Genomic DNA, 25,660 nt, shown 5'->3' with positions numbered 1-25,660 from the left:
GAAGTGCTGTGGTGCTTATCCACAGTGTTCAAATATCTTAGACCAGGGAGCTTATAAGGTTTCTTTCTCCCCCCACCCCAACAATAGCTCCCCAAAAAGGAACAGTATTTTGAAGGGTCTTATAACAGAATTTAACAGTAGTTAAGGAACTGTTAAAATATAATGAATATAGTCTGTATCTTATTTTTTTTTTTAAATAGTCATGAATGTACTTGTTACTTTACATTCCTGCCAAAGAAGTTAAATGTCATATGCTTGGTTTGAAATGAATTTTCATGAAAGATTCATCAACCTTGGAAAATAATTGATTCATAGTAATAGGCAGCTAGGTGCCACAGTGGATCAAGTACCAGGTCTGGAGTCAGGAAGACCTAATCTGACCTTAGACACTTAGCTGTGTGACCGTAGACAGATCACTTAACTCTGTTTGCCTCAGTTTCCTCATCTGTGAAATGAGCTGGAGGAAATGGCAAAGCACTCCAGTATCTTTGCCAAGAAAACCCCAAATGGAGTCGTAGAGAGACTGAAAGGATAGGACTAAAAGGACTCAACCACAAAAAAAAGGTTGACAAAACTAAAACAAGATGATCATCTTAGATTAGGTGGAAGCATGCTGGGTAAGAATTTAAAGAGTGGTTATTCCATATGCTAAAACCCAGGAATTTAGAATTTAAGCTGAGGACATTTTTTTCCTTTTTGTAAAGTTCAATCTTAATTCTAGTAATAAAGTCTTAAATGTCTAGGAATTGTTTCCTTCAAGCAAAATTTGACAAAAAAATAAGTAAAATAATCTGTACCCTCCTAATTATCCTAATGGATTCAGTTACATCTCCTTAGCACTATGTCAATTCAGGATGATAATTTAGATAATCTATGATGTGATGTGAGTGTTTAAATTTTATAACTATGTTCTCTCAGGTTTATTCAAGAGCGAATGACCAAGAACCATGTGGATGGTGGCTTGCAAAAGTTCGGATGATGAAAGGAGAAGTAAGTTATTTTTAATGCCTAATGGGGTGAATTTTTTGCCATCTAGTGAATGGAGATGAGGAAATAATTCAGAACAATCTTATGCATTGAATGATTGTTTAGGAAGGGGATCATTGCTGAAAATAATAGCAGTAACACCCTTTAAATATCTTTTTTATTTCAAAATTCTGTACTAAGAAATCCTGTTTTGTCTAGAATGACTTTGCTTGTTGGAAGGGGTATGGCAGTAAGAGGTAGATACTTTGTAGTCATTAATTTAGATGGTTGAAATCTGTGATTGGTGAGTAACGGTATGCCTAGAACCAAGTACCTTTAGAAAGAGGATTCCATTTGGGTGACCCATTGGTGTCATGTATAGAAATGAGTGTGTCTCAAGAAGAGCTCTTGAATAGTTGGATACTGCTACTAGCTAGTATGTAACCATGTCAGCCTCGCCATGGAAATACCCTTATATACTTACAGTACAACCACCAGGAGCTAGAGTTAGGGCTAAATGTAAGATGAATGCGAGCATCCTTGGTAGGGGCACTGGATGAAATGGGACAAGTACCCACAGGTCTGCTACATCAATAAGATGCTTGTTATAAGTAGGACCCTGCTTTGGGTCTGCTGGCCTGGACTTTCATTCCTGCTGAACTAGTTGGTCTTCTACTATCAGTACCAGTTTAACAGTGGACTTCAGAATTGATACCAGCCAGTCTCATGCCACCCTCATCCATGTGTCATCAATCTTCTTAGTACATTCCTACCATGGTTTGGTAGAGACTTTATGGATTACTGGTATTGTCCTATAGCCAAATTTGTTGAAAAATAGCATATTCTTCTCTCATTTGAGCGTTGGATTGACACAGTAGAGCATGAATATTCTTTCAGGGTCCCACAGAAGTAAACCTTTGCCCTCCTACCTCTCCATACACAGGGCAGCCTGCTCTCTTATTATTCAGTAGGATGCCCTTTGTTACTCAGTCCCCTTTTCTGTACTACATGGAAACCTTTGTTCATCTTGAAGCAGTCACGTTGGACTTAGACAGTTTACAAGGGTGAAAGCAGGCCTCTAGCTATAGAAATGAGTTCTCTCCTGAAGCAATCAGGGAAAGAAAGAAGGTGAGCTTGGCAATGAGCTATCAATGAATCATTTACTGAGTAGGGGGGTAAGATAGGCAGTAGATTGGGGAAGGATCTGCCTGCTGTACGTACATTGCCAGTAATGGGAGGTGAAGGTGCAGACATAGGCCCCTGGTGTGTATTGTGCAAACATGCACAGGCCAGAGAGGAAGGAGCTGCAAAATTATAGGATCCTGAGTTTGCCAGGGATATTAGGCCATTGATCCTTTTAACAGACTGAGGCCAAGTGACCTCACACTGGGTGGCTACCCTTCTTCTCCCAATACCTCCCCCCGCAAAAAAAAAAAAAAAAATCACAGGTCACAAGAAGCAACATGACTAAAAAGGAAACCAATTTTTGGTGCAGAGCAGTTACTGGAATACTAAAATCATGATCCCTATGATCTTGGATTTAAATTGAGTTGGCAGAAGTTTGCACCTTGGTGGTGGTGTTAATAGATGGACCTGAAATCAAGAACATCCAAATTAAAACCCAGCCTCACATACTTAACTAGCTCTGTGACCCTGGGCAACTCACTTGAAATCTGTCTGCCTGAGGTTTCTTAACTGTAAACAGGGATCATGATAGTACCTAACTCTGAGATAATTTTAGGTAGGCGTTTAGCAGCATGCTAGGCACATAGTAGGTGCTACATAAGTGCTAGCAATTAGGAAGGGTGGGTGTCATTTTGGGCATTATAGCCTGATAACAGCATGTCATACCCTTATGTGGATAGGATATGGTCCCCATTTGGTAGACTTTTTCCTTCTTTGTACTTACTGCACTACCAATTTCCTTTCTTCCTTTCCTGGATCATAGGAATTTGATACATAATTTTGGTGGCATTCCTTCAGTGTATATTTCTAGAAACAGAAATTGGGTGGCTTTTCATGTCCTGAAAGTCTGGTATGCAAGGTCATTTATCTAAAATGTGAGGCTCTAAAACATCTTAAATTTGAAGTTTCTAGTTCTATAAATACTTACTAAAGCTATAAAATTGAAAATCCATATATTAAAAGTTAAAGCCTTTTATAGTTAGCATAACACTGCAGAGTTAGGAGAAGATTTCCTATTTTGAAGTTAGAAGAATCCTAACTTGTGGATTCTATTTCTGACCCCATGTGACCATAGGCAAGTTTCATTTTTTTCTAAGTCTCATTTTTCTTGTAAGATCTATATTGCATACCACTAGCTACATGTTTCTTATTTTGTTTGATTGGGGCTTACTAATTTGATAATTGACATAATTTCCAATAAAATATGGAAAGCCCTTTTTAGGAAGAAGAGGAGGAAAGTTTTTGATTTTCAGTTCTCTGGCCTTCTGTCTCAATTCCTTAATCCTCTGGACTGGCAGAATGACCTCATTGATGTTCAAGTTCTTTTGTAAACTTTTATGCCACACCTTTGGAATTAGATGATGAGATAATTTTTTGGTTTAAAAATAAAAGAATCTTAAGGATTAACCTACCAATGCTAAATGTCTAAAAATAGCAGTTTGGACAGGATTTTTTTTAAAATACAGTATATAAAGAAATTTATGAAAAATTGCAAGTAGGCTTTGTATTCAACTGTATAATGCATCTATAATCTTCACATAGGTAAAATTGTTGATTGTATTGCAAAACAGTGGAGGGAGCACTGAAATAGGAATTAAAAGTATTAGGTTAAGTCCTCTCTACCACTTGCTGTTGTGACCGTGGTCTTTCATGAAACTTTTCTGGACCTGAGAAATTGATAAAGACACTGATGTATTTTGTTATAAGGAGATTGTGTCTGACATCTTCATGTACAGCACGTATGTGTTGATTGCAGTGGCTGTTCCTCTTAAACACAACATCGTTATCAATATAATATGGCACCCATATCTAATATGATACTGGTAGACAGAACCTATCGTTAGTAAATTTGGAATGCCTCAAGTGTTGGGAATCTAGGAATTAAAACCAGCCTAAGAAAAGCCACTAAGGCACGTACATGCTGGCACTTTAATCTTAAGCAGAAGCATTGGAACAAATACACGAAAGCTGAACATTGTTAGTGGGACTTAGAATATTTGTACCTTTTCTCTTTGGATGAGAGTATTTTAGTGTGTCTTCTTCCCTTCCAGTTTTATGTCATTGAATACGCTGCTTGTGACGCCACTTACAATGAAATCGTCACCTTTGAACGGCTTCGACCTGTCAATCAAAACAAGACTGTCAAAAAAAACACCTTCTTTAAGTGCACAGTGGACGTTCCTGAGGACTTAAGGGAGGCGTGAGTAATTCTGCTTACAGTTCAGTCGTTGAAGTGTTTAGAGTGACTCCCTCTTGCTGTGTAAATCCCCCTTTTCTGTGAAGCAGAATTATTGTGGCGAGGAGCTTAACATACCATTTGGAATCACATTCATGATGGTTTTCCTGTTCATTGGTATTTACTGTCTTTACGGTATTACCTGTTAATAAAAATTTACATATTAATTAATTTCTTTCTAGGTGTGCTAATGAAAATGCGCATAAAGACTTTAAAAAAGCGGTGGGAGCATGTCGGATTTTTTACCATGCTGAAACCACACAGTTAATGATACTGGTAAGATGTTACTACATTTTAAATAGAGCAAACATCTCCCACTTAAATGTTGTAAAACATAGTGAATTTTAGGTGAGCGTAGACCTTAATGATAATGTGTACAGATCCATTAAGTGATGGTGCTTCTGCAGCTTTTGGAGGATCCCATTGATGGGGGATTTGTGAGGAGGGGGTTGGAACTGCCTGCAGCACATGATATCTAACTTTGCAGGCCTTCTCATTCTTAAGGACTCTTGACCTTCCCTTAAGTCCCACTGATTTCACCCAGACTTCTTTTTGATTCTTGCAACATTGACATATTTAAGAAATACAATTTTATACTGTCTAATTTTTCCCTTTTCCTTCTCTAACCCAGAGAAAGAGTGGGAAAAAAAGATGAGCCAAGCCGATAGATTAAAAAATATGACAATAACCTTTAAAGTCTTTTATATTTTCTGTTACATATTATATATTGCATTTTCTGTTTTATCTCCCTGATGGTGGAATCACAGAGCTCTATATGTTGTACATAATGACTTTAGGGCAGGACTAGCTTTCCTTTTCCTTTGTGCTATACCTTCCACCTGGGTAATTCGTCACACAGGAAAGGCTTACTGATAAAAGCAGAAGACTGCTTTGTTTAAATTTTCTCACAAACATAACAGTTTCCACTTGAATTTTTTTATTTTGTAGTCTGCCAGTGAGGCGACTGTGAAAAGGGTCAATATTTTAAGTGACATGCACTTGCGAAGTATCCGTACCAAACTGATGCTGATGTCAAGGAACGAAGAAGCCACCAAACACCTAGAGGTAAACGGGCTTTATTTCATGTCCAGCTACTTCATTGTTATAAATCATTGTTTGTTTGACTTGGGCACCAGCTGTCTGAATAGGGAGCCTAGGGCATAGGTTGTAGAAATTCTGCCTAAGAAGCCCCAAAACCACTTAAGATGCACCTGGAAAACATTGAATATAATTAGTGAAAGTACAATATAAATAAGGTGTTTTGAGTTTGACGCTGATTTGCAGGGTAGCTGTGCCAGTATGTGAAGGAAGGATGTGTGGGGCCAGCATTTTTGTCCAGTTGTTGTTTTCTGTTTTCCTGTTATCATACAGCCCTGGAGCTGTTCAGTGCCTGTATGAAGTAGATAGATCTCTTCCTTATTAGTGCTCCTTGTTTTCTGCATTGGCTGAAATGTGGGTAATACATTCCCATAGTTATCTTCTCAGACTAATAAATTTAAAATGAAATTATCCCATCATGTAGCTGAAACATTTGACTGGCCCATTCTTCCAACAGTTGCTTCTAGTAATATGGTTTCTATGACAAAATGTATTCTGAATTCCAGTTAATGAAAAATCAAGCTTTTTAACACAATCTGTTTGATTTTAGAGACTGTACCACAGACTAGAAGAAAATACTACTTTTGCTAATTATAGAATTACCTTAGGAATTACTGATTGTAGTTGTTTGCCTTTTTTTTGTGATGCTGTACAGTAAATAATTCCCTTATCTTCCTAGTGTACAAAACAATTGGCAGCAGCATTTCATGAAGAGTTTATTGTGAGAGAAGACTTAATGGGTCTTGCGATAGGAACCCATGGTAGTAATATTCAGCAGGCTAGAAAGGTTCCAGGAGTCACAGCAATTGAACTGGATGAGGATACTGGAACATTTAGGATCTACGGAGAGGTAAAATTTGGTGGCTTTTCCATAAAGATTACACTTAAAAAGTATTATACTTGATTTACTGTAGCTTTTTAAAAATTCTTTTTGCTTAGACTATATCTGTTAAAATGATTGACTGTCATTTTAATCTAAATTAGGACATTTATCATTTTATTTTTTAACACTGGAAAGAGTTTCCAGTTTATTGTTGGGAGAGAGTAGACTATGTATTAAAGTAACTCGGAAATGCAGCTGTTACTATATGTAATATGTATATAACTTTTACTCCACCTGCTAGAAATGTATACTGTCCTGCTTCTCTATGTTTGGGGACATGCTTCAAGCCTGTTTCTTCGTAGTGCTAATTCTGTAGTGTCTTAATGAAAAGCATGAGTGATGTGTAAATTTTTACAGCATAGCAGTATTTTCTGTTCTCTAAATCTGTATCAGAGAATGAATGTTAATTGGATTCTACAATTTCATCCAAATCATTCTTCTAAACCCTAATGGTTGAAGTTGTATCTATCAATAATTTTTTATTTTATTTTTGATCCTTTAAGTGATACCTTGATCCCTTTTTTTTAAGTCCTTGATTAAGATTTGGTCAGAAGTGAAAGCAGCGTTCTTTCATATTAACTCTTGGTATCACATAGCTTTGTTCATCTCAGCTGTGCTAATCTTTTAACTTCCTTCAGATTTACCTTAAAATTTGCCCTTTGGCATTCGGGTTGAAAAGCATCTGGTTAAATTAAATTTTTTTCTTAAAGTTGTCAGGTTAAAGTATTTCTGTTCTGCCTTTGAAAACTAATTTGGACAACATAGAGGGGAATTTTAAAGCATTTCTATACTATTATTGGAAGAAAGACTTAGATGAGGTTTTTAGTCCTGACATGGGCCTGTGACTTAATGTTATATGGTAAATTGGGGTTGGGGTCTTGGATTAGATGATGACATTCATGTCATGTGCAGCTTTAAAATTCTTTGATTCTCAGAGCCCTGTTACTGGAGTACGTTTGTCTTCTGTTAGACCGCCTGAGGGCAGTATATTTTGCTGGCCTGCCCAAGGGTATTAAGCCTCCTCATTGCTTCTTAAAGGGCCAGTGAGCCCTATTAGCTCTGCCTGAGAACAACCTTGGGGTCTGAGGATGACCTCAGCCATAGGCACATCCTCTACATTTTTTGAGGGCCAAAAGAATGCTCTGCGGGCCTGTCTTAGAATATCATTTCGTACTTAATGAAAGTTTCATTGCATTTGAAGTGCTTACGCAGCCGACCTTTTTGGGAGGGCATCATTAGGCCCAAATATTTTCTCACACAATATTTCAGGGTGTGGCTGGATAACTCTAATACTTGGTTGTTTTTGCTTTTTCTCTTCTCCAGAGTGCTGATGCTGTAAAAAAGGCTAGAGGTTTCTTGGAATTTGTGGAGGATTTTATTCAGGTTCCTAGAAATCTAGTTGGTATGTAATATTACTAAATCCTAATTTATTAGAAGGCACTTAAACAGATAATATAGTGACATAATGTTGAATTAAATATGTGATGATACTTTCCTTCCATTTAGACTGCTTAGACTCTTGCAGATTACAGCTATATTTGTGTTCACATCTATAATGAGAATTTAATATCTATAGAATTGGATTTTGCGTCTTGCTACTTTGCCCTAATTCTTGTTATCTACTCCTCTGAAGAAGAAAAGCAGAATACTTAATTTTGTTTTCCATATTGCATATGAAGCACTAGAGAAGGCAGTTTTTGGAAATGAACTCCTTCCAGCCTCCTGTACTCCCCTTATCTCTTCAAGACCCTGGTACTCATGTGTTCCTCAGAGTTGTAGGATTTCATTTTTGTTTAGTATGTGAAAATATATTTGTTTCCTTGTGTAACTTAGAAGGGGAAAGACTGAGAAGACTTAGAAATTGATATTCAGAAAGCATGAATTCTGGTGTGAGTGTGGTATTCAGGGGGAGAATTTTAGCTCTTCTAGCTCCCTTTTGATACCATTGGAGCAGCCCTGATTTCTGTGAGGAAATTTTGGATTACAACTTTAGGTTAGAAGTCAGGGAAGAGGATTAGAGTTGCAGCAACACTAATTTCCTTTAGGGTGCAGCCCTTCTTTGTGCTCCAATTTTTTTTTTTGCCTGTTGTATTTGGTCTCCATTTCTGTTTACTTGACTTGACAAAAAACACAATGCATTGAACTGTTTGAAATAAAAATGACTGATTTAAGGTAGTATTTTTTAATAGGATTTAAAATAGCCCTTCTAAATTTATATTTGGAATCCAAAAGGATGAAATGTGATTCTTACTACAGGCAACTGTTGCCTAATTCCTGAAGGCAGTAGTAGAAAGGGTATTGAATTTGGAGTCAGCAAAGCTGCCTTCATATCCTAGCTTACTTGTGGAATTCCATATCCATACTACCAAAAGAACAGGGCTGGTACTACGTGGCGTGATCATATAGAATATTTCTGTGTTGACTTTTACAACCAAATATTTGGGACACATCTTGCAATTCCATCATATGTGATTTTAACATAATTTTTTAAAGTTTTTTTTTCAATTAAATAAACAGGCATTTTCATGTTTATGAGTGATGTGCCCATCTTTGGTTGTCAGTTATTTTAGGATTAAACTGCCCATTCTGTAGTGAAAGGCATTGAGGGGTCAAATACAATACAAAGACAAAACACTTGGTGTGGTACCTTTTTATTCCCCTGCTGGCTTGTTTGACAGGCTAGTTTTCTATTGATCATGGGCCCCATTTATTCTTGAGCCTCAGTAACCTCATCTTTATAGTGAATTCCTCTGAGGTATATTGCTGTTTTAAAATTCTATTGCTCTTCTGTGGTCTCTGTGACTAGGGTTTCCAGGGTTGAAAAGTGTGTGGGAGTTCCTGAAAAATCAGGGAATTGGTAGTGAGGACCATCTGTTCAGGTTGATTTGGCTGCTTTTTTAAGTGTCTCTCTCTTTTTTAAGTCTCTTCCCTTCCCCTTGGATCGCTCTGTGTTAGTGTGATCCTGGACAGGAGAACAGTAGCAATAAAGCTCCCCCTTGGGTAATACAGTCTTGAGATTGCCACAGGCCTGTCTGTGGCCTGCATGGAGCACTGCCCTTACCCATTCTTCTTTAAACTGAGAATATTCTTGGCATATCTGAGAGAGACAGGAGTGAGATGAGAAATGGATCTTTTATGTTCTTTGCCATGACCACCAGGAAGATCAGTCCAGTACTGATGTTTAGGAAGTCATAACTTAAACATTCTGAGTTGCAAATTTCCCTTGACAAGCTCATGTATCCCAATTTCCCTACCTCCAGTTCACCTCTCCACCCTGTGTCCCCCCCCAGCACTTATGCTCAATTTGTACTGCAGGTATGCTTCACTTTGTCAGTCTGCTCTGTGGAATTTATACCTATGGAAATGATCAATTAAGGTACACATTCAGTCTGTGGTGGGGCTGATTAAAACTTGCAGGTAGGTTCCTGCCATTGGCCCCAAGAAGGGTGATTTGAGTTCACCTGCTGCTATAGCTCACATGGGAGGGGATTGGTAGACTGCACAAGAGGGGCTTGCTTTCTGGAATCCCTGGTAGGACTCCATGGAGTTGGCAAAGAAAGGCTATCCTTGGATTAACCTGCTGACTTCCTATTGGGGAAGACTGAGAGGAGCTGTCTCCATCAGCATTTCTTCTTCCTGATTCAGTGCCTGGCTGCCACTGCTGCTGCTAACTCTTGGGTTGTTGCCTTACATGACTGTTGGTGGGGATGAAGCTGGAGGAGGGACCAAGATTTTCACTGCTTGGCTGCAGGCTGGCTTGGTGCTGCCACTGCCCTATTATTTACCCTTTTGTGTTGGGTCCATCCTTCCCTGCATGCTGTGGCAAAAGATGGCATTTTTACACCTTCTTTACCAAAAAGCAACACAGGTCTAGGTTAATCTTGGATGGTGCTGAGGGAATGAATATGATTTATTAATGTAAATCAATGGGGCAATAGAATGTTTCGTGGAATTTTTTGTATTATAATATACTTTTCATGAATTTTACTAAACAGTTCCTAATTTTGAATTTGATTTGCTGGAGGGTAGTATGGTGGAAAGAGCACTGGACTTATTGACTGGAGGCCTGACTTGGGTTCCATTTCTTTCACCTGGTAGCTGTGTGACTTGGGACAAGTACTTGAACATCTCTGAGCCCCATTTTTATCATCTTTAAAGATTGTTGCTTGACCTACCTCACAGGGTTGTTGTGAGGAAAGTGCTTTGTAAACTGTAAAGCCATCGTAATGAGCTCTAAGTTGGGAAGATGCTAAATGATCTTCCTTTTCATAGGAATATTTTTATTTAGCAAGCTTAGATTTTGTGTTACTTTAAGACGGGGAGCTGTATTCTTTTTATGTTTCCCACCCAGAACTTTGAATAGTGTCCTGTTCGTAGTGGGTCTTCAACAAATGACTGAACTATAAATTTAAAATGTGAAAAATCACACAAATGGATTCATTATAATGTTTTTGTGTGCGTGTGTGTTCCAACACCAGCCAATGTATGAATAAGAAAAAATATTAGCAGATTATTTATGCTTTCAAATTCTCTGTACTGTGTTAAGTAGAAAGCTGCCTTCCTGGTGTAAAGTATAAAGACTTGTGGAAATTGAATCATTTGGATGTGCTAAGGGATAGCAGTGAATATTGGTGTGGGTGCTCCTCCTGACAGGGTTGGCCTTCTTATGATGAGCCTCTCTGTCCATGGACAACAGACACTCTCCCTTTTGAAGATTCCATTATTGTAGGGCTTCTAAGAATAGCTTTCCAGTTGTATAGTCTTTGAAAAATCCAATCCCTTTAATGAGGTACTGACATGGGAGGATTTCCAGTACTTCAGGAATAGAAATGTGGTCATTTACTAATAATCTCACCAGTATTGTCTACATATGTGTGTTATCATAAGTACATCTGTGTCATCATTGGCAGTATTTTGAGAGAGCCAGACCATGGCTCCAGGAAGACCTGGTTTCAAATCCTGCCTTTCACTTGCTGGATATGTGCGCAGAGCCATTTAAATGCTCAAGGAGATCTATTGACTGACCATAGGACTTTTATCCACACCTGCTTAGAGTTCTACACATGACAAAATCACAAGTATCTTCTAAATAAAAATGAAATGAACATAGAGCCTTCAGATTGTTAAATTGGATAATGCCAGTCAATTGCTGAGCTTCCAAGTATAATGTTAAAGCTTTATGAAAGTGTTAGGTCCACAGGAATTTATATTTTAAATAAAAGCAGAGGTCTGGCCCAGACATGACAGTGATCACGTGGTCTCACAGCTGACTTCCACATGATAACAGTGTTGGGAGGCTGTGTCCTTTTCAGAGAGGAGGATTCTGTGGGCTGCCTCTTGTTTTGTTGGTTAATCTACTACTGGTGGATTGGCAATGAAGCATAGGTTAGTTTGGTTCATGAATTTAGAGCTAATAATAAATAATTTGTTCAGGTTGCTGGTAAAATTACAAAAGTGGCATTTTAATAAGTTATGTCCTTGTTTTCTCATTAAAGGAAAAGTTATTGGGAAAAATGGCAAAGTGATTCAAGAGATTGTGGACAAATCTGGAGTAGTTAGGGTGAGAATTGAAGGAGACAATGAAAATAAACTACCAAGAGAAGATGTAAGTTGATTTTTAAGTCTTTCCTTTTTTGAAACTTTACTTTCATGTGCTTTTCCTAATTGATATATTGCTGTATTATTTTTTTAATTTTCAGTTATTCTAGCTGGTTACGTCTTGTTTTTCAATTAATTTCCTATTCTTGGTCTCTGTAAAAATAAGGCCTTCTAGGTATTGCTTTAGGAAACAGAATATTTTAGGGAATCAGCTAAGTGATAAAAGAGTGATAAGCCCTTTGAGAATTTGGTGGTGTTTTAAGTTTGGAGATCTAAGTCTATGTCTATTGACATGGATTTTTAAAATTTTTTCTTTAATTTAAGATGTAATATAAGAGATCTTAGGAGGTTTTGTTCACCTGTCATTGAAAGTGCTTTATTGGTAAGTTAATAGATGACTCAACATAGTCCTGGTTTTCTGCTGTTTAAAGCACTTTTTGACCTTGAGCCAAAGGCATTTATTTGCCTCTCTGAATCTCACTTGGGAATATTTTTTGTCCTGACTTACGTTCAGAATTACTTCTGCATAGTGCCTTTTTGCTTTTCAGTGTCTTTTTTTCTTCCTTCAGTAATATACAAAAATATTCCCTAATGTTCTCATCAGCTTTCTGTTTTTCTTCTATACTTTCCCTTAGAGACCTTCTGTACTCCTGTGGCTTCCATCTCTTTTCTACATAATTTACTGTCCTAAGTTTTCCCTTGTCTCCAGAATAGTCATCCTCTATTTCCACTTGCCTACTACGAGTACATTCCACTCATTTTAAACACAACTTTATTCCCCAAACATCTCCCAACCTCCCTCAGTTGCCTGTTGATGTCAATCTGACAGTGATTCTGATTAAAATCTACAATTTACCTTTGACTGCTCTTTCTCCTTCAGTCCTCCCTGCATGCCTTTCACCAGACCTACATTTACTCTTCTTTGAGAGTGAATCATACACATACCAGGAACCCAGGGACGTCCTTGCTCCTCATCCTTCATTCAGTTTATTCTTTCTCCTGTACAATCTACACTCTCCCATCAAAGCAAGTCTGCACTCCTTAAGCTGATTGTTTAGTCCCTCTTCCAACCTATCTGGCTTTCCCTCAAACATTTTAAGTCAAATGGACATAACTCCACTTGAATTGTGTACTTTTCACTTAATAAACACACTAACCTCACATGTCTCCAGCTTCCTCCTGGCTGTCCTACCCTGTGTCCTTCAAGCGCCTGTACAGCCTGTACTTTGTTCAGCAAACCTCCTTCTGATTCCTAGAGCCCTTGTCTTTTTCTTTGTTTCCCAGTTACAGTGACATTGCTTATGTTAAATGCATTGAATTATTGTTTGTATCTTGTGGTTTTACTATCATGGCTTATCTCCTCAACTAGAATATAAGCTCCCTGCAGGCAATAAGTGTATTTGTCCTTTTTTAAAATATAAAAGAGAGCATGAACTGCAGTGTCTGTCTTGTAGTCATTGCTTTATAAATAGTGGTTGGCTACTGGTGAGTTAAATTGCTCATATGATTGCCCCTGTGATTCTCTTCAGATGAACAGTTATTAAAGCCTTTGTAAGATTTAGGTAATGATTTTAGTTCTTGAATTGTTAGATTATAAGCTAAAGATGACATTTTAAAAGATGGCTATTAAAACGTCCTTGACACTTTGTAATTCTGCCATTAGTGAAGGATATTACATCCCTTACTTTTGCCTTTCATATTTGACACTTTAGTTTCAGTTAGATCAACAGGTTCAGTAACAAAATGGCCATTTCTTTATATCCCATCCATTCAACAAAAAGTAGGTCAGAAGTATCCAAAATACCAATATGCCAAACTATCCTTTTTCTCCTCTTATCTCCCTAGATCGTCTGTATGTCCAGTAGTGTCTGTTTGCATTACTGGATCCTACTAGATTTTTTTCATTGGAGAATAGTTAGAAAATATCTTTCTACTCACTGTAGACTGTATGCCACAGTGTCTATATGTTGTATATTGAGGTCAACCTGAATTTCATCCATCATACGCTGTCATACGCTGTATAGGCGCTCCCAGTGTCTTGCGCCTTTCTAATAAGGACAACTTGTAACAATTTGAGCTGATTCATAGTGGAGGACCCCTGCACCCAACCGGGGGAGAGCTGATTGTGGTTACATGAATTATTGCTGTTGAATGAATATAGGGAAGAGTTTTCCATTTTTAAGTTCCATTCAGTCATAGATGGTGTTAACCTAAAAGCTTCTGATGGGAAAGCAAGAGTTTTGCTTTAAGGGGGGAACACAGTTGGTATTCTTACTCTTTGAACACTAAAATGGGGTTTTTAAGAAGCTCAGGAAGAAACTTAAGCATTTTATATGTTTTAGATTCTTTATAATGCTTTTAGTTTATTTTGGGTTGTCATCTATTAAATGAAAAGAGGTGAATGTGTTTTTAAATTTTATTTGAGTATTGCTGTACGCAGCTTCATTTTGGAATTTTTATAATGATTCTTTTTACCTTTCCATACACTTCCTTTCATCCCCTCTCTTTCTAGGGAATGGTCCCGTTTGTATTTGTTGGCACTAAAGAAAGCATTGGAAATGTGCAAGTTCTTCTAGAATATCATATTGCTTACCTAAAGGTAGGTATTCTGAACAGAAATCTCAATTTTATTTTGCTGAGATTTTTTTGACAGGTTGAGTGATATCTATTTCATGTTGAATAAAATTCAGCTCCTAATTAAGAATTTGTTTGGAGAAGTCTAATCTTGATTTTTTTACTCTAGACTTTTATAGGGTATTTATTTCAAAGCTCCTGAAATCTTATTTTGGTATCAGGTACTCTCTGTAGAGCAGCTCTGGGGCACTTGAAGTTCTTGAATCATGTGCCTTCAGTCTCAGTGTGCTCTCCTGGTTATAGGGTAGATCTAGTCCTCATCAACTGAGAAAACTAAGGAAAAGCATAATCTTTGTTTCTGTATTCTAGCCTTTGTATTAGCTGCTAAATACTGCTCCTTTCTACTCACTGACAGAGAATTAAGAATAATGTATATCTTTGATGTAGAAAATGCATAGATATAGATGCTTCTTAAAAGTTCAACATAAACTGACTACTTTTGTGCTCTCCTCTTAGGAAAAAAGTTCTCCCATCTCTGTTAATCAAGGTGGCATTGGTTGAAAATTTGTATTAAAATTCCATCTAACTCTTTGGGTCAGCTTTCAATTGAGTAGAACACCTGAGGAACTTGATAGTAGAATATATACCTTTTGTAAGCAGGAAAGAGAAATCATAAGGGATTTAAAAGTGTTTATATTCCTACCTGGAAAGATGATTTGTAGCTTTCTCAGTATTAGGGTAATTGGAGGGAATATAGCTATAGACAGAAGGCACAGGGGGACTTGACTATGAAAGGATGATATCTAAAAATAAAATGAAGTGTGGTGAATGTACTGGAAGAGGGAGAAAGGGAGAGGTAGAATGGGGTAAATTATCTCACATAAAAGGGACAAGATAAAGCTTTGACAGTGGAGGGGAAGAGGGGGAAGGTGAGAGGGAATGAGGGAACCTCACTCTCATTGGATTTGGCTTAAGGAGGGAATAACATACACACTCAACAGGGTGTGAAAATCTGTCTTACAGGACAATAGGGAGGAAGGGGATGGGGGCGGGGTTAATCAGAAGCAAACACTTGAGGAGGGACAGGTCAAAATAGAATAGGATAAATGGGGGTGCAGGATAGGATGGAGGGAAATTGTCTTTCACAACATGACTATCATGGAAGTGTTTTGCATGACTACACATGTTTAACCTACATAGAATTCCTTGCTTTCTCAATGGGTATGGGTGAAGGAGGGAGAAAAGGAGAGAATTTGGGGATCAAAAGTTTTTAAAACAAATGTTTAAAATGTTTTTATATGCAACTGGGAAAGGAGATATACAGGCAGTGGTGTGTAGAAATCTGGCTTGACTTACAGGAAAACAGAAGGGAGAAGGGGATAAGAGAAGGTGGGGGCATGTGGTAGAAGGGAGGGTAGATTGGGGGAAAGGGTAATCAGAATACATGCTGTCTTGGAGGGGAAGGGAGAGATGGGGAGAAAATTTGGAACTCAATCTTGTGGAAATGAAATAAATTTTTAAAATAATACATATATATTTAAGCATACATAGATTTAAATATAACGTAGGTTTTTAAATGGTTTCATTACAAAGATGTTCTAAGATGTGTTTAATTGGATGGTCTTAATAACATAATTTGAAAGCTGAGCTGTTAAAGTCAGTAGCTTTAAAAAGTAACAGCATTATTTTTTCAAGTAACATTTTTTTTTAAAATCCTTAGTAGCTGATTCAATCCATTATAATATCAATAAGACCTAGTGTTTTTTGATGTTTGAATACAGTATGATGCCACTGGTTCTCTTGGACTGGGGTGGAATAGACTAAATGTACAAGCTCTGAAAGAAAGATGATTCATGAGTCTTCATCTTTTTATTCCAGGAAGTAGAACAGCTAAGAATGGAGAGACTTCAGATTGATGAGCAGCTCCGGCAGATCGGTATGGGTTTCAGACCCTCTTCCACCAGAGGGCCTGAAAAAGAGAAAGGCTATGCCACTGATGAGAGTACCGTTTCTTCTGTACAAGGTTCTAGGTCTTATAGTGGAAGAGGCAGAGGTCGTCGGGGCCCTAATTATACATCTGGTTATGGTAAAAATAATGATTCATATTTACTGATGTTACACAGTTTTGTGTTTTTGGGATAGATGTACCTGTTTATGTTGCGTTGTTCATGAAACTTAAACTTTCCATATTTGGTAGGAAAGCCTAACATTCCTCTCCTTAAGCCTAATTTTCCTATCCAAGAATTTGCCAATTGATCTTCAAAGGAGAGTGAATATGAACAACTAACTGAATGGGTAGTTCAGCACAGTGATTGGTAATAAGAAGCAAAGGGCTGTTTGAAGAAATGAAAAAAGACATCTCCTCTGTGGATTTATTGCTTGTGTTAGACATTGTGGTGGTCAAATGAAGCCTGTTAAAGTCCCTGACCCTCACACAAATGGATCTTGTGCAGGGAGCTTCTGGGGGTTCAGGCAGTAGAGCTTTGTTGGGGGTTTGGGTGGTGATTTCTGGTCACCCCTGATATCCCTGATCTCCTTCCTTTTCTTTCTCCTTTGTTATGTTTACCTCCATTTGTGGAAATAGGCTAGGAATTGGAAAGGCGTTGCCAGCCAATGGATGCATAGCTAACTAACCTGTCACTCTAGATGCAAACCCTCTTTTCATTCCTTTTCTGCTTAGGAGTCAGAGTTTCTTCTGTTTATCACCAAATTTTTCTTTGTAGGAAATACTTGAAGGTTCTGTCTAGAAGCCTGGTTTTTAAAGAGTTCTTTATTGTTAAAATGTGTGTTTTAAAGGTAACTTAGCCCACTATTATCTTTTTTATTTATTTTAGAAATTTTTAAGGTTTGTAGCACATACTTCAGGTGGATTTTGAGGTGTTTATAGAAATAAATGCAAAATGGTCAAGATTAAGACAATTAAAACTAAAACCACACATGAAGGAAAATTACCCCAAAAGGAAACCAGAATTAATAAAACTAGGCATCTTCGATCATTGTGTTTGGACACTGAATTGGCTTAAGATTTTCCTGGTTACCACTTTGAGAAAGTAAAAGGAAATGCCTGTTGAGACAGTTTCCACATTCAAACAGACATTGGCCCTATTGATCTTTTTTTCTAGTAATAGACGTGGGATGTCAAATGTTAAAATACTTCTGCAACAAAAAAAATGCAGAAATTTGTTCTGTGACAGTACTTTTATTGACCACATGTTCAAGTGTGATGGCAAAATCTGTTGTCACAAATATGCCTTGGCTTCCTCTTCCTCCACCACACCACCAAATTAACAAATTATTTGACAAGTCAGGAAAAATGCCTTCACGTAACAATTAGTATTTGTTATTTTGTCATAAAAGATGAGTTAATTTCTTTGGACTATTTTACTTGTATTTTGGGTCACATCCAGTGTCCTTGGCATAACATGTTGCTATGTGGTAGAACACTTTTGTATACTTCGCATTTTAAGCCTGAGGCAAAAACTGAAAAAATAGAAGGCATAATTATATTATGATTTAGTAGTGTTCTTTTTCCCGCTTTTACAAATAATTGCTTTTTTTAAATCTCCCCAATTATTCAGTTCTTGCTTTTTCAATTATTTTGAAATCTAAAGAAGTTGAAAGTGAACCCCAGTATTTGATCACCTCCCCTGGATTATGAGCATCAGTCTCCACTATCTCCCCCACAACCTCCACAGAGCTGCCAAAGGGCTTTTCTGAAATCCCCAGCTGACTACAGCACTCCCTGGAGCATAGTCCAATCCAAATGTAATTCGGAAATATTTTACAAAATGGTGTTAATAAGTCAACGTGCAGCTTGCAGGTGTAGTGATCTCTTATTCATTTGGCGGTTGATAAATAACACTCCCAACTCCCCCCTGCTTTTCCAGATAGATTGTTCCTCTTCACCCACCATCTCCATCTCACTGAGATGGCTGGCTATGCTTCTCCTTGTATACAAGAAGCCAGCCCTTCTCCACATAAATACCCAGATGCTTCTGTCCTTCCCCACCTCCCCATGTGCCTTATATATACTCCCATCCCACTTTTACTCTGTTCCGATTCTCAGTAGCCTTGAAGGACTAAGTCTTGCTGATTTTCTCTAACCCCTGGTGGCTCCAATTCATTATTATACAAACTTTTATCTGTCTTTCTGTCTGTGTCTTCACACACAATACACCCCATATGTATATGCTGGCCTTTGTTCATCTATTAAGAGAATCAAACAATACTGCCATATGAAGAGGATTTTGCCAGTATTAAGAAGCATGTAATAATGTGGGAAAATCACAACCAGAAAGTTTTTTGGATTATTCAGTAAGTGGCGCTCTTACGTCTAAATCACTTCAAGGATAGTTCATAGATTTGTTGTGGCTGGTTGTTGCTTTTGGATTGAATTTAGTCTAAAAATTTGTTTACAAATATTTGTTTCCATGCTATTACTCTAGGCAAAGGCTAAAAAAAGTTCTTGTAGTTTGTTTTTTTCAGGAATTTAAAAATATGGACAGGTAGACCTTATATATCTACTAAAATGATTTTTAAAGCTTTCTTTCAAAAAAGTATTATTGTTTTTCTGATCATTATTATAGTACTAATAATGTGAAAACAGAATTATCTGTTATTAACACTTTATTGTTTCTTGTGGTTGTATTCCTTCAAATTTTGAAATCATAATTTTAACAGAAATTAAAATATTCGAGGAGCATTTTGCTTCACATTTATTTAATAGGCCCTTTTCCTTCGCTACTCAGACTATACTTTGTGGTAAAAAAAAAAATTTTAAAGGCAAGTTCAGACAGTTAAGATATTGATTAGATTTGGCTGTATATATACCATCTCATAATCATACATGTCCTCTTTTTTCACACTCTACTCTCCTCCTTTTGAAGAGGGTTATTCCCCACCTCCCCAACACTTTGTCTAATTTTGGTCATTCTAATTACTTAGCTTTCGTTTAATTTCATTTTTGTTTCCATTTTTGGTGGCCATGTGGTTTTGCTTACTCTCGTCAGGTCCTATGACAACTTGCAGCACTTCTCATGTAGCTGAGAGTTTATGATTTGAGAACTGATTGTCTTTGGTCACGTAAATACATTGTGAAATGGTTCTTGCTGTTATAGACTCTTGGGCATATTAGGCTTTTAGTAGAGTTAATTGAGGCAAAGATCAATACTTTGCTTATCTTAGCTGAGGAAAAGCTTTTCAAATTCAGGTAGTCAGATAATTTAAACAGAAGCTTTTAGCCCATAAGAAGTTTGGAAGCATCATCTTCTCACTTGGGAATTATTAAAAATGAGAGAAGGAATTGAATATGACGATAGAGAGATACAATAGTGAGGATCAAACCTGTGAAGAGAATTTTAGTAGTAGTTAAAGCTGTGGAGCTTTGCAGTGAGCTTCGTTGGCTAGCTGAGTGAAGTTTGAAGTTTGTTCTGGCTTCCTTCCAGCTACTCCTTTTCAGTCCTTTAGGACCCACCTTTTCTGTCAACCTTCTTCAGTAACCATTGGTGCCTCTTGGTGGCCAGCTTTTCCTGTCCCACCTGTGACTTCTCAGGGTGATTCACTGTTGTGGGGGATGTAGATGTCCTTTATAGTCCAAATGTCATTTTTGGTTTAGAAGTTTTGTTGTTTCTCTGAATACCTTTGAAAACTGGACAGATTCCCCTCAGCCTTTACATTGCTATTGTTAGTCTTGCCTAAAAGCAGCGGATGGAGCAAAGAAATGACTTGATTCAGCTGTGTTCAAGGCTACCTGTTTGTGCTGTATGCTAATAATTTTCTTAATATTGGGTAAAGGATCAGGGAATCCTTTAAGACTCACCCTTTCCTTTTCAATTTACATTTCCATTGTTATCTTTGCCAACCATATAACCTTATGAGAAGTTCTCAGGTTATAAAGCTGTTTACCTCGCAGTTGGGAATATTTAGGGTCTTTGAAGTCTATACTGATCATTCCTAGAGAGGTAAAACTATTCATCTTAATATAGTATAATCTCCCAGTTTTTCTTTTAGTATGCTTAGAACTTGCCACCTTCTCTTTGTGTGTCATTACTGAGTTATAGTTGTGCTCTAGTCAAACATTGAGCAGCTTGTGAAAAAAAAGGGATTTTTAAGAATTTTCTTAGCAAAAGGGGAGGTAGGAAAGGAAGAGACTTTCTTTGATCTTTACTAAAGCTATTAAAATGTTTAAACATTTTATATAATAGAATGCATAATTGAGAATAGTTGCCAAGCAACTTCAATTATTTGTAAGTTGTCCATTTTTGTGTGACTGGAGTGACTTATGGTTGTTCATAGAAAATGCCTGGAAAATAAATACAGCTCCTGGCAATTAACTCTTTGTGTACTGTCACTCATTTTAAATAGTTTGTGTGACACTTTTTAATTTGGAGCATCAACAATTTTGAAGATGCATATTCTCTTGGGGCCTGTGGTCTGTTTTAGGGAGCAGGATCTCTAGCCCGTAAAATAAATCCAAATTGTCAAAGACAATACAATTTTAAGTACTTTACTATTTTTTTAAAATTGATTTTAGTTTTCAATATTCATTTGCACAAGATTTTGAGTTCCAAGTTTTCTCCCCATCTCTCCCCTCCCCCACCCTGAAACACCATGCATTCTGATTACCCCTTCCCCTTACTTTCCTATTTTTATATAGTATGTCCATTAGGATTGTAGAGAGTGTTGGTCTGGGGACAGGAACAACTAGGTGTGAACTGTGAAGAATGGATAAGGTTTGGATACACAGGAGGATGGCATTCTTTGTAATAGATATTTGGGGAAAGGCATGGGAATAGAAAATAAGAATCATGTAGAAATTATTAAAATTTCACAGAAATCCTAAATATATGATAAAAAGAATGTAACTAGCCTTTGACAACAAATTGAATTTTGACCTACCAGGTTTCTGTTGTTCCAGTCAACTGTACTCCACTTTTGTGCTGTGTTTGTGTGATTTCAGATAACAAGTCAGTTTTCATTGTTATGAAAGTCATAGATGATAGCCAGAACTTCAGTTTGGTATTTCCAGTTTTTATCTAGATGTAGAACTTAAATTATTAAAGTTTCCAATACACAGTGTCTTTGTGAATATCCAGATCTCTCAATAAAATTCTCAAGTCTTATGTTTTAGTCATGTCGCACTTGGCACATCATAATTTTAGGTATTCCGCCTGAGAAAAATAAGTTCAGAATTATTGGTGATGGCATTTTAATTTGGCAGAGTTAGTGCTACTTCAGCGTTTTAAGCAGTTAATTTCATTATATCTTGTTTAGAAGTAGATAGTGACATCTAAGCAAATATTGACTGAAAGGATGTGTTGGCTTGATCCAATTAGTTTGTTCTTTTTTGATTCAGGCACAAACTCCGAACTGTCTAATCCCTCTGAAACAGAGTCCGAACGTAAAGACGAGCTGAGTGATTGGTCACTGGCTGGAGAAGATGACCGAGAGAGCAGACACCAGCGGGACAGCCGGAGACGCCCTGGGGGGAGAGGCCGAAGCGTTTCAGGGGGTCGAGGGCGTGGGGGACCCCGTGGTGGAAAGTCATCAATCAGCTCCGGTAATATGCTCTGCAATATTAGGGTCATTTCTCTTGAAAACTCATGTGAGCCTGGTACTTTTTAGTTTCCTATTATAAAGCTGTAGATATACTATACAATTGCTACTTCTGCTCTGTTGTCACAAATACAAGGTGAGGGATACACAGCTAAGTTTATTAGAAGCAGGGGATGCCCATAGAATTTTAAGACCCTCCCATTTAGCAGAGTAGTGTATGCGTCAGGTTAATTAAGTAGTGTGAGTGACAACTCCAAATTTTTATGTTGGAAGAATATAAACCAAAGAAGTGAGCCTACTGTTTGATAACTTACGTGTTGGATACATAAATCAGAGCATAGTTTTTATTCTGTACTGTATTCTACTCTTACATATCTAGTTTGAGCAGAAGCCCTATAGGTGTCACATTTAAAATCTTCATTATATTGCAAGCCTTTATCAAAAGGAATAGATACTGTTTCACAGTTTATTAAAAAGATGGTAATTCAGGACCATTCATTGAGCACCCCCTAGGCTTTGTTGCCCTCCTTGTACGTCTTTAGTGGTATCCTTTAACCACTCAGTATTATGTTGGTATGCTCCTAGTTACTGTAAAAAAATGAGTTTTGGGGGAGGTTTTGTTTGGTATGGGAACCTTCCTAAATATCCTTCTCCAAATAGCCTGAAATCATGGGTTATTTATATTTAGTTCACTTGGGGTATTTGACTGTAGTGATCCCAGGAGACAGCATGACATGAATGTTCTACTTTGAATTAGGAAGGACTTAGATTTAAATCTCAACCTCCAGACAGAACTGAATGACCAAGTCACTGAAATCCCCTGAGCCGTTCCCTTTCCTCATCTCTGAAATGGGAATGGGAGTAATAGATTAGCAGCTTCACAGGATTGCTGTGAGGCAGTGTTTAATGGTAGAAGGTAAATTGCTTTAAAAACTTGGAAAGGGCCATAAAGAATCCAGTTACTTACTGTGTTTTCTTCACTGGTAATTGAATCAGTTTTACAATTAGAACAGCAATAAGCTTTTCTCAGGTTATCTAATCCCTAGTAAACAAGTCTAATAAATCTTCATCTTCCTGCTTTTGTGTAGAATTGTGAGATTGTTTCTGTTTAGAGTAACACCACTGAGCTCATTGCATGGAAGCACAGATACTTATTTGTTGATGACTACTTAAAAGTAGGCCATTAAAAGCCAGTGTAGCCATCGGCCCATAATTTGCTAATGAAAAAGTTCTTTCAGTAATAGTAGTGTATTAAGTGAACTTTAGAGAAAGCATGGAATTAACATTTAGATGTTTCAAATTTTGAACCCCTTAGAGTTTTATAGAGAAACACTTTTGATAGTGTGACCTTTTTTCATCTATTTTCAAGTTTTTGATGTTTGGTGAAATTAGTGATATAGCAAATAAAAGTCCTGACTGGGGCATAATTTTTTTTTTTCAAACAAATATAGTGCTTAAAGATCCAGACAGCAATCCTTACAGCCTGCTTGACAATACAGAGTCTGACCAGACTGCAGACACTGATGCCAGTGAGTCCCATCACAGCACTAACCGCCGCAGGCGGTCTCGTAGACGGAGGACTGATGATGATGCTGTCCTCATGGACGGAATGACAGAGTCAGACACTGCTTCTGTTAATGAAAATGGTCTAGGTATGTAAACGTTTAGGTACATATATCAGTAATCTGTGAAGTTTTAAATGTGATTTACATGTTGAATTTTAGTTGAGAACTCATTGTAAGCAGTATTGATAAGGTATGTCTGGACATAATAAGTAAGACCCATATAACTCTAGTTCTCAACCTGTAAAGCCTGTTTTGTACCAAATACCATGGCTTTGTCAACGTGGGTAGGATGATTTCAGTGCCTGTCAGGGCTGCTGTTAAATCAGTGAAGTACTAAAGCAATATAGGGCATTCCTTCCCTCTTTGCCCTGATGAGAAAGATGCCTCCCCCAGATACCACCCCTCAGTGAGAGATCAAAACTTTAGAATTGGAACTTAAGTTCATATGTTTCTGTTAACACCTTACATGGAATTTGTATAGGTCTCTGCCCATATTTATATGTGTGCTTGTAAAAGCAGGTTAAAATGTCAGTATTATGGAAATATCCCTGCCCATAATCCCCTAGATGACATGGCCTTACCTCCTCAATAATCTGAGGAATGTATGTGATTCTTAAATGTTGTGCATTCCATAATCTGTAGATTATATTCAGCTTATCTCTTTGTAGAGTGTTTAAGATATAGCCATGTATTTCATAAAAGTACTGTATATTGTTTATTATTGGTGTTTGTTTAAACAATCTCTCTTTCCCCCTTAAATCTTTGAAGGAAAGACTTTTTATTGTCAGAATAGTTCATGGTAAACTTTGCAATTGCAGATGATAGTGAAAAAAAACCCCAGCGACGCAATCGTAGCCGCAGGCGTCGCTTCAGGGGTCAGGCAGAAGATAGACAGCCAGGTAACTTGAGTGTGGACCTGTTGATAACATCAGGTCACAAGCATGAAAAAATGTCATGTCTGCTTTTAAAAAATATCTATTTTCTATTTAACTGTGCACACGTGCGCATATACATTGAAGATTTGCATTGCATAAATTGTTGACTCAACTAATAAGACACAATAAGTGTTTAATAACCTGTCTAATTGAACTAATATTTTGTCTTGTTCTCCTCCATGTCCCAGCCCTATACAAATAAATTTTATGAGAAGAATATCTCACCCCCACTCCATCTCCCTTTCCCTCCTCCAATTTTGACATAATTGGCAGACTCTTCACATTTGAGATGGAAGGAAGTCTGCTCTGGTCCCCAGGAGTGTGTTCTAGATTGTGATTGAGATGGACTGACGTGTGGGCAGCTTGCATGGTGGTGCCTGATTATTGAACCTGGATCCAACACCTCATGTTTATGGGCCATTATGATGATTTTTTAAAAACCAAATATGAAGTGTCCCTTTTTTCTAACAAGGCAAATGCATGTTCTGTTATTATGGTGTGTGTGATTCCCTTCCTTTATACTTACTAACCTTTTAAAAATTAATAATACTTAACCTAATTTAAAGAATGCTAACTCATTTTAAAAGAAATGATCATGATTTGTACTTTAAAGAAAATTATTTGCTCTGTCTGTTGTTTTGAGCACATTTCTATTTCTTATGTTCAAAGAAATCACATGTATAGTTCCAGTGAAGAAATTGTGTAAGCCAGAAATAAACCCTTTTAAATTGAGCAATTTTTGAATTTTTTTCATAACACAGCCTTTCGTGGTTCTCCCAAATAAAACCTGAAAATGCCAATACCCTTAGGATTTAATCTAAATATTGTGGACATAAAAATCCATGGCAAAACCGGTAAAGCTTTTAAAACTAATTGAAAACTCAAAAAAAGGACCTATACTGTTCATGAAATCAAAAGTTTTATGTGAAATATGGTCCTTTTGATACCTTTAATTTTGTGATGCACTTGGGTTTTGGTAGATTAAAGGGCATTGAACACTACACTCCTACAGCAAATCCTTTTTGTCAATCACAAGAGTATTCCGAGGTCCTCCATTCTTCTATAG

At 37.3% G+C, this 25,660-nt stretch overlaps 1 protein-coding gene across 7 annotated transcripts in view; it reads left to right on the top strand.

Annotated features, from left to right (window-relative positions):
• FXR1 (FMR1 autosomal homolog 1) overlaps nt 1-25,660 on the top strand; it is a 62,822-nt gene that overhangs the window by 31,534 nt on the left and 5,628 nt on the right. For 2 of the 7 annotated variants that reach the window (XM_072618380.1, XM_072618386.1), the window contains exons 4-14: nt 919-990; nt 4,203-4,351; nt 4,570-4,663; nt 5,336-5,452; nt 6,165-6,335; nt 7,692-7,770; nt 11,864-11,973; nt 14,479-14,565; nt 16,419-16,626; nt 21,895-22,098; nt 23,546-23,746. In XM_072618380.1, the coding sequence (XP_072474481.1) occupies nt 919-990; nt 4,203-4,351; nt 4,570-4,663; nt 5,336-5,452; nt 6,165-6,335; nt 7,692-7,770; nt 11,864-11,973; nt 14,479-14,565; nt 16,419-16,626; nt 21,895-22,098; nt 23,546-23,746 (1,492 nt within the window). Of the gene's footprint in view, nt 1-918; nt 991-4,202; nt 4,352-4,569; nt 4,664-5,335; nt 5,453-6,164; nt 6,336-7,691; nt 7,771-11,863; nt 11,974-14,478; nt 14,566-16,418; nt 16,627-21,894; nt 22,099-23,545; nt 23,747-24,477; nt 24,559-25,660 lie in introns of all 7 variants that reach the window. The other 5 variants (XM_072618381.1, XM_072618382.1, XM_072618383.1 and 2 more) reach the window with 5 other exon arrangements.

Source organism: Notamacropus eugenii, chromosome 6 (assembly GCF_028372415.1).
Source record: "Notamacropus eugenii isolate mMacEug1 chromosome 6, mMacEug1.pri_v2, whole genome shotgun sequence".
Classification (NCBI taxonomy): Eukaryota; Metazoa; Chordata; class Mammalia; order Diprotodontia; family Macropodidae; genus Notamacropus; species Notamacropus eugenii.
This window is presented reverse-complemented; position numbering and strand designations above follow the sequence as displayed.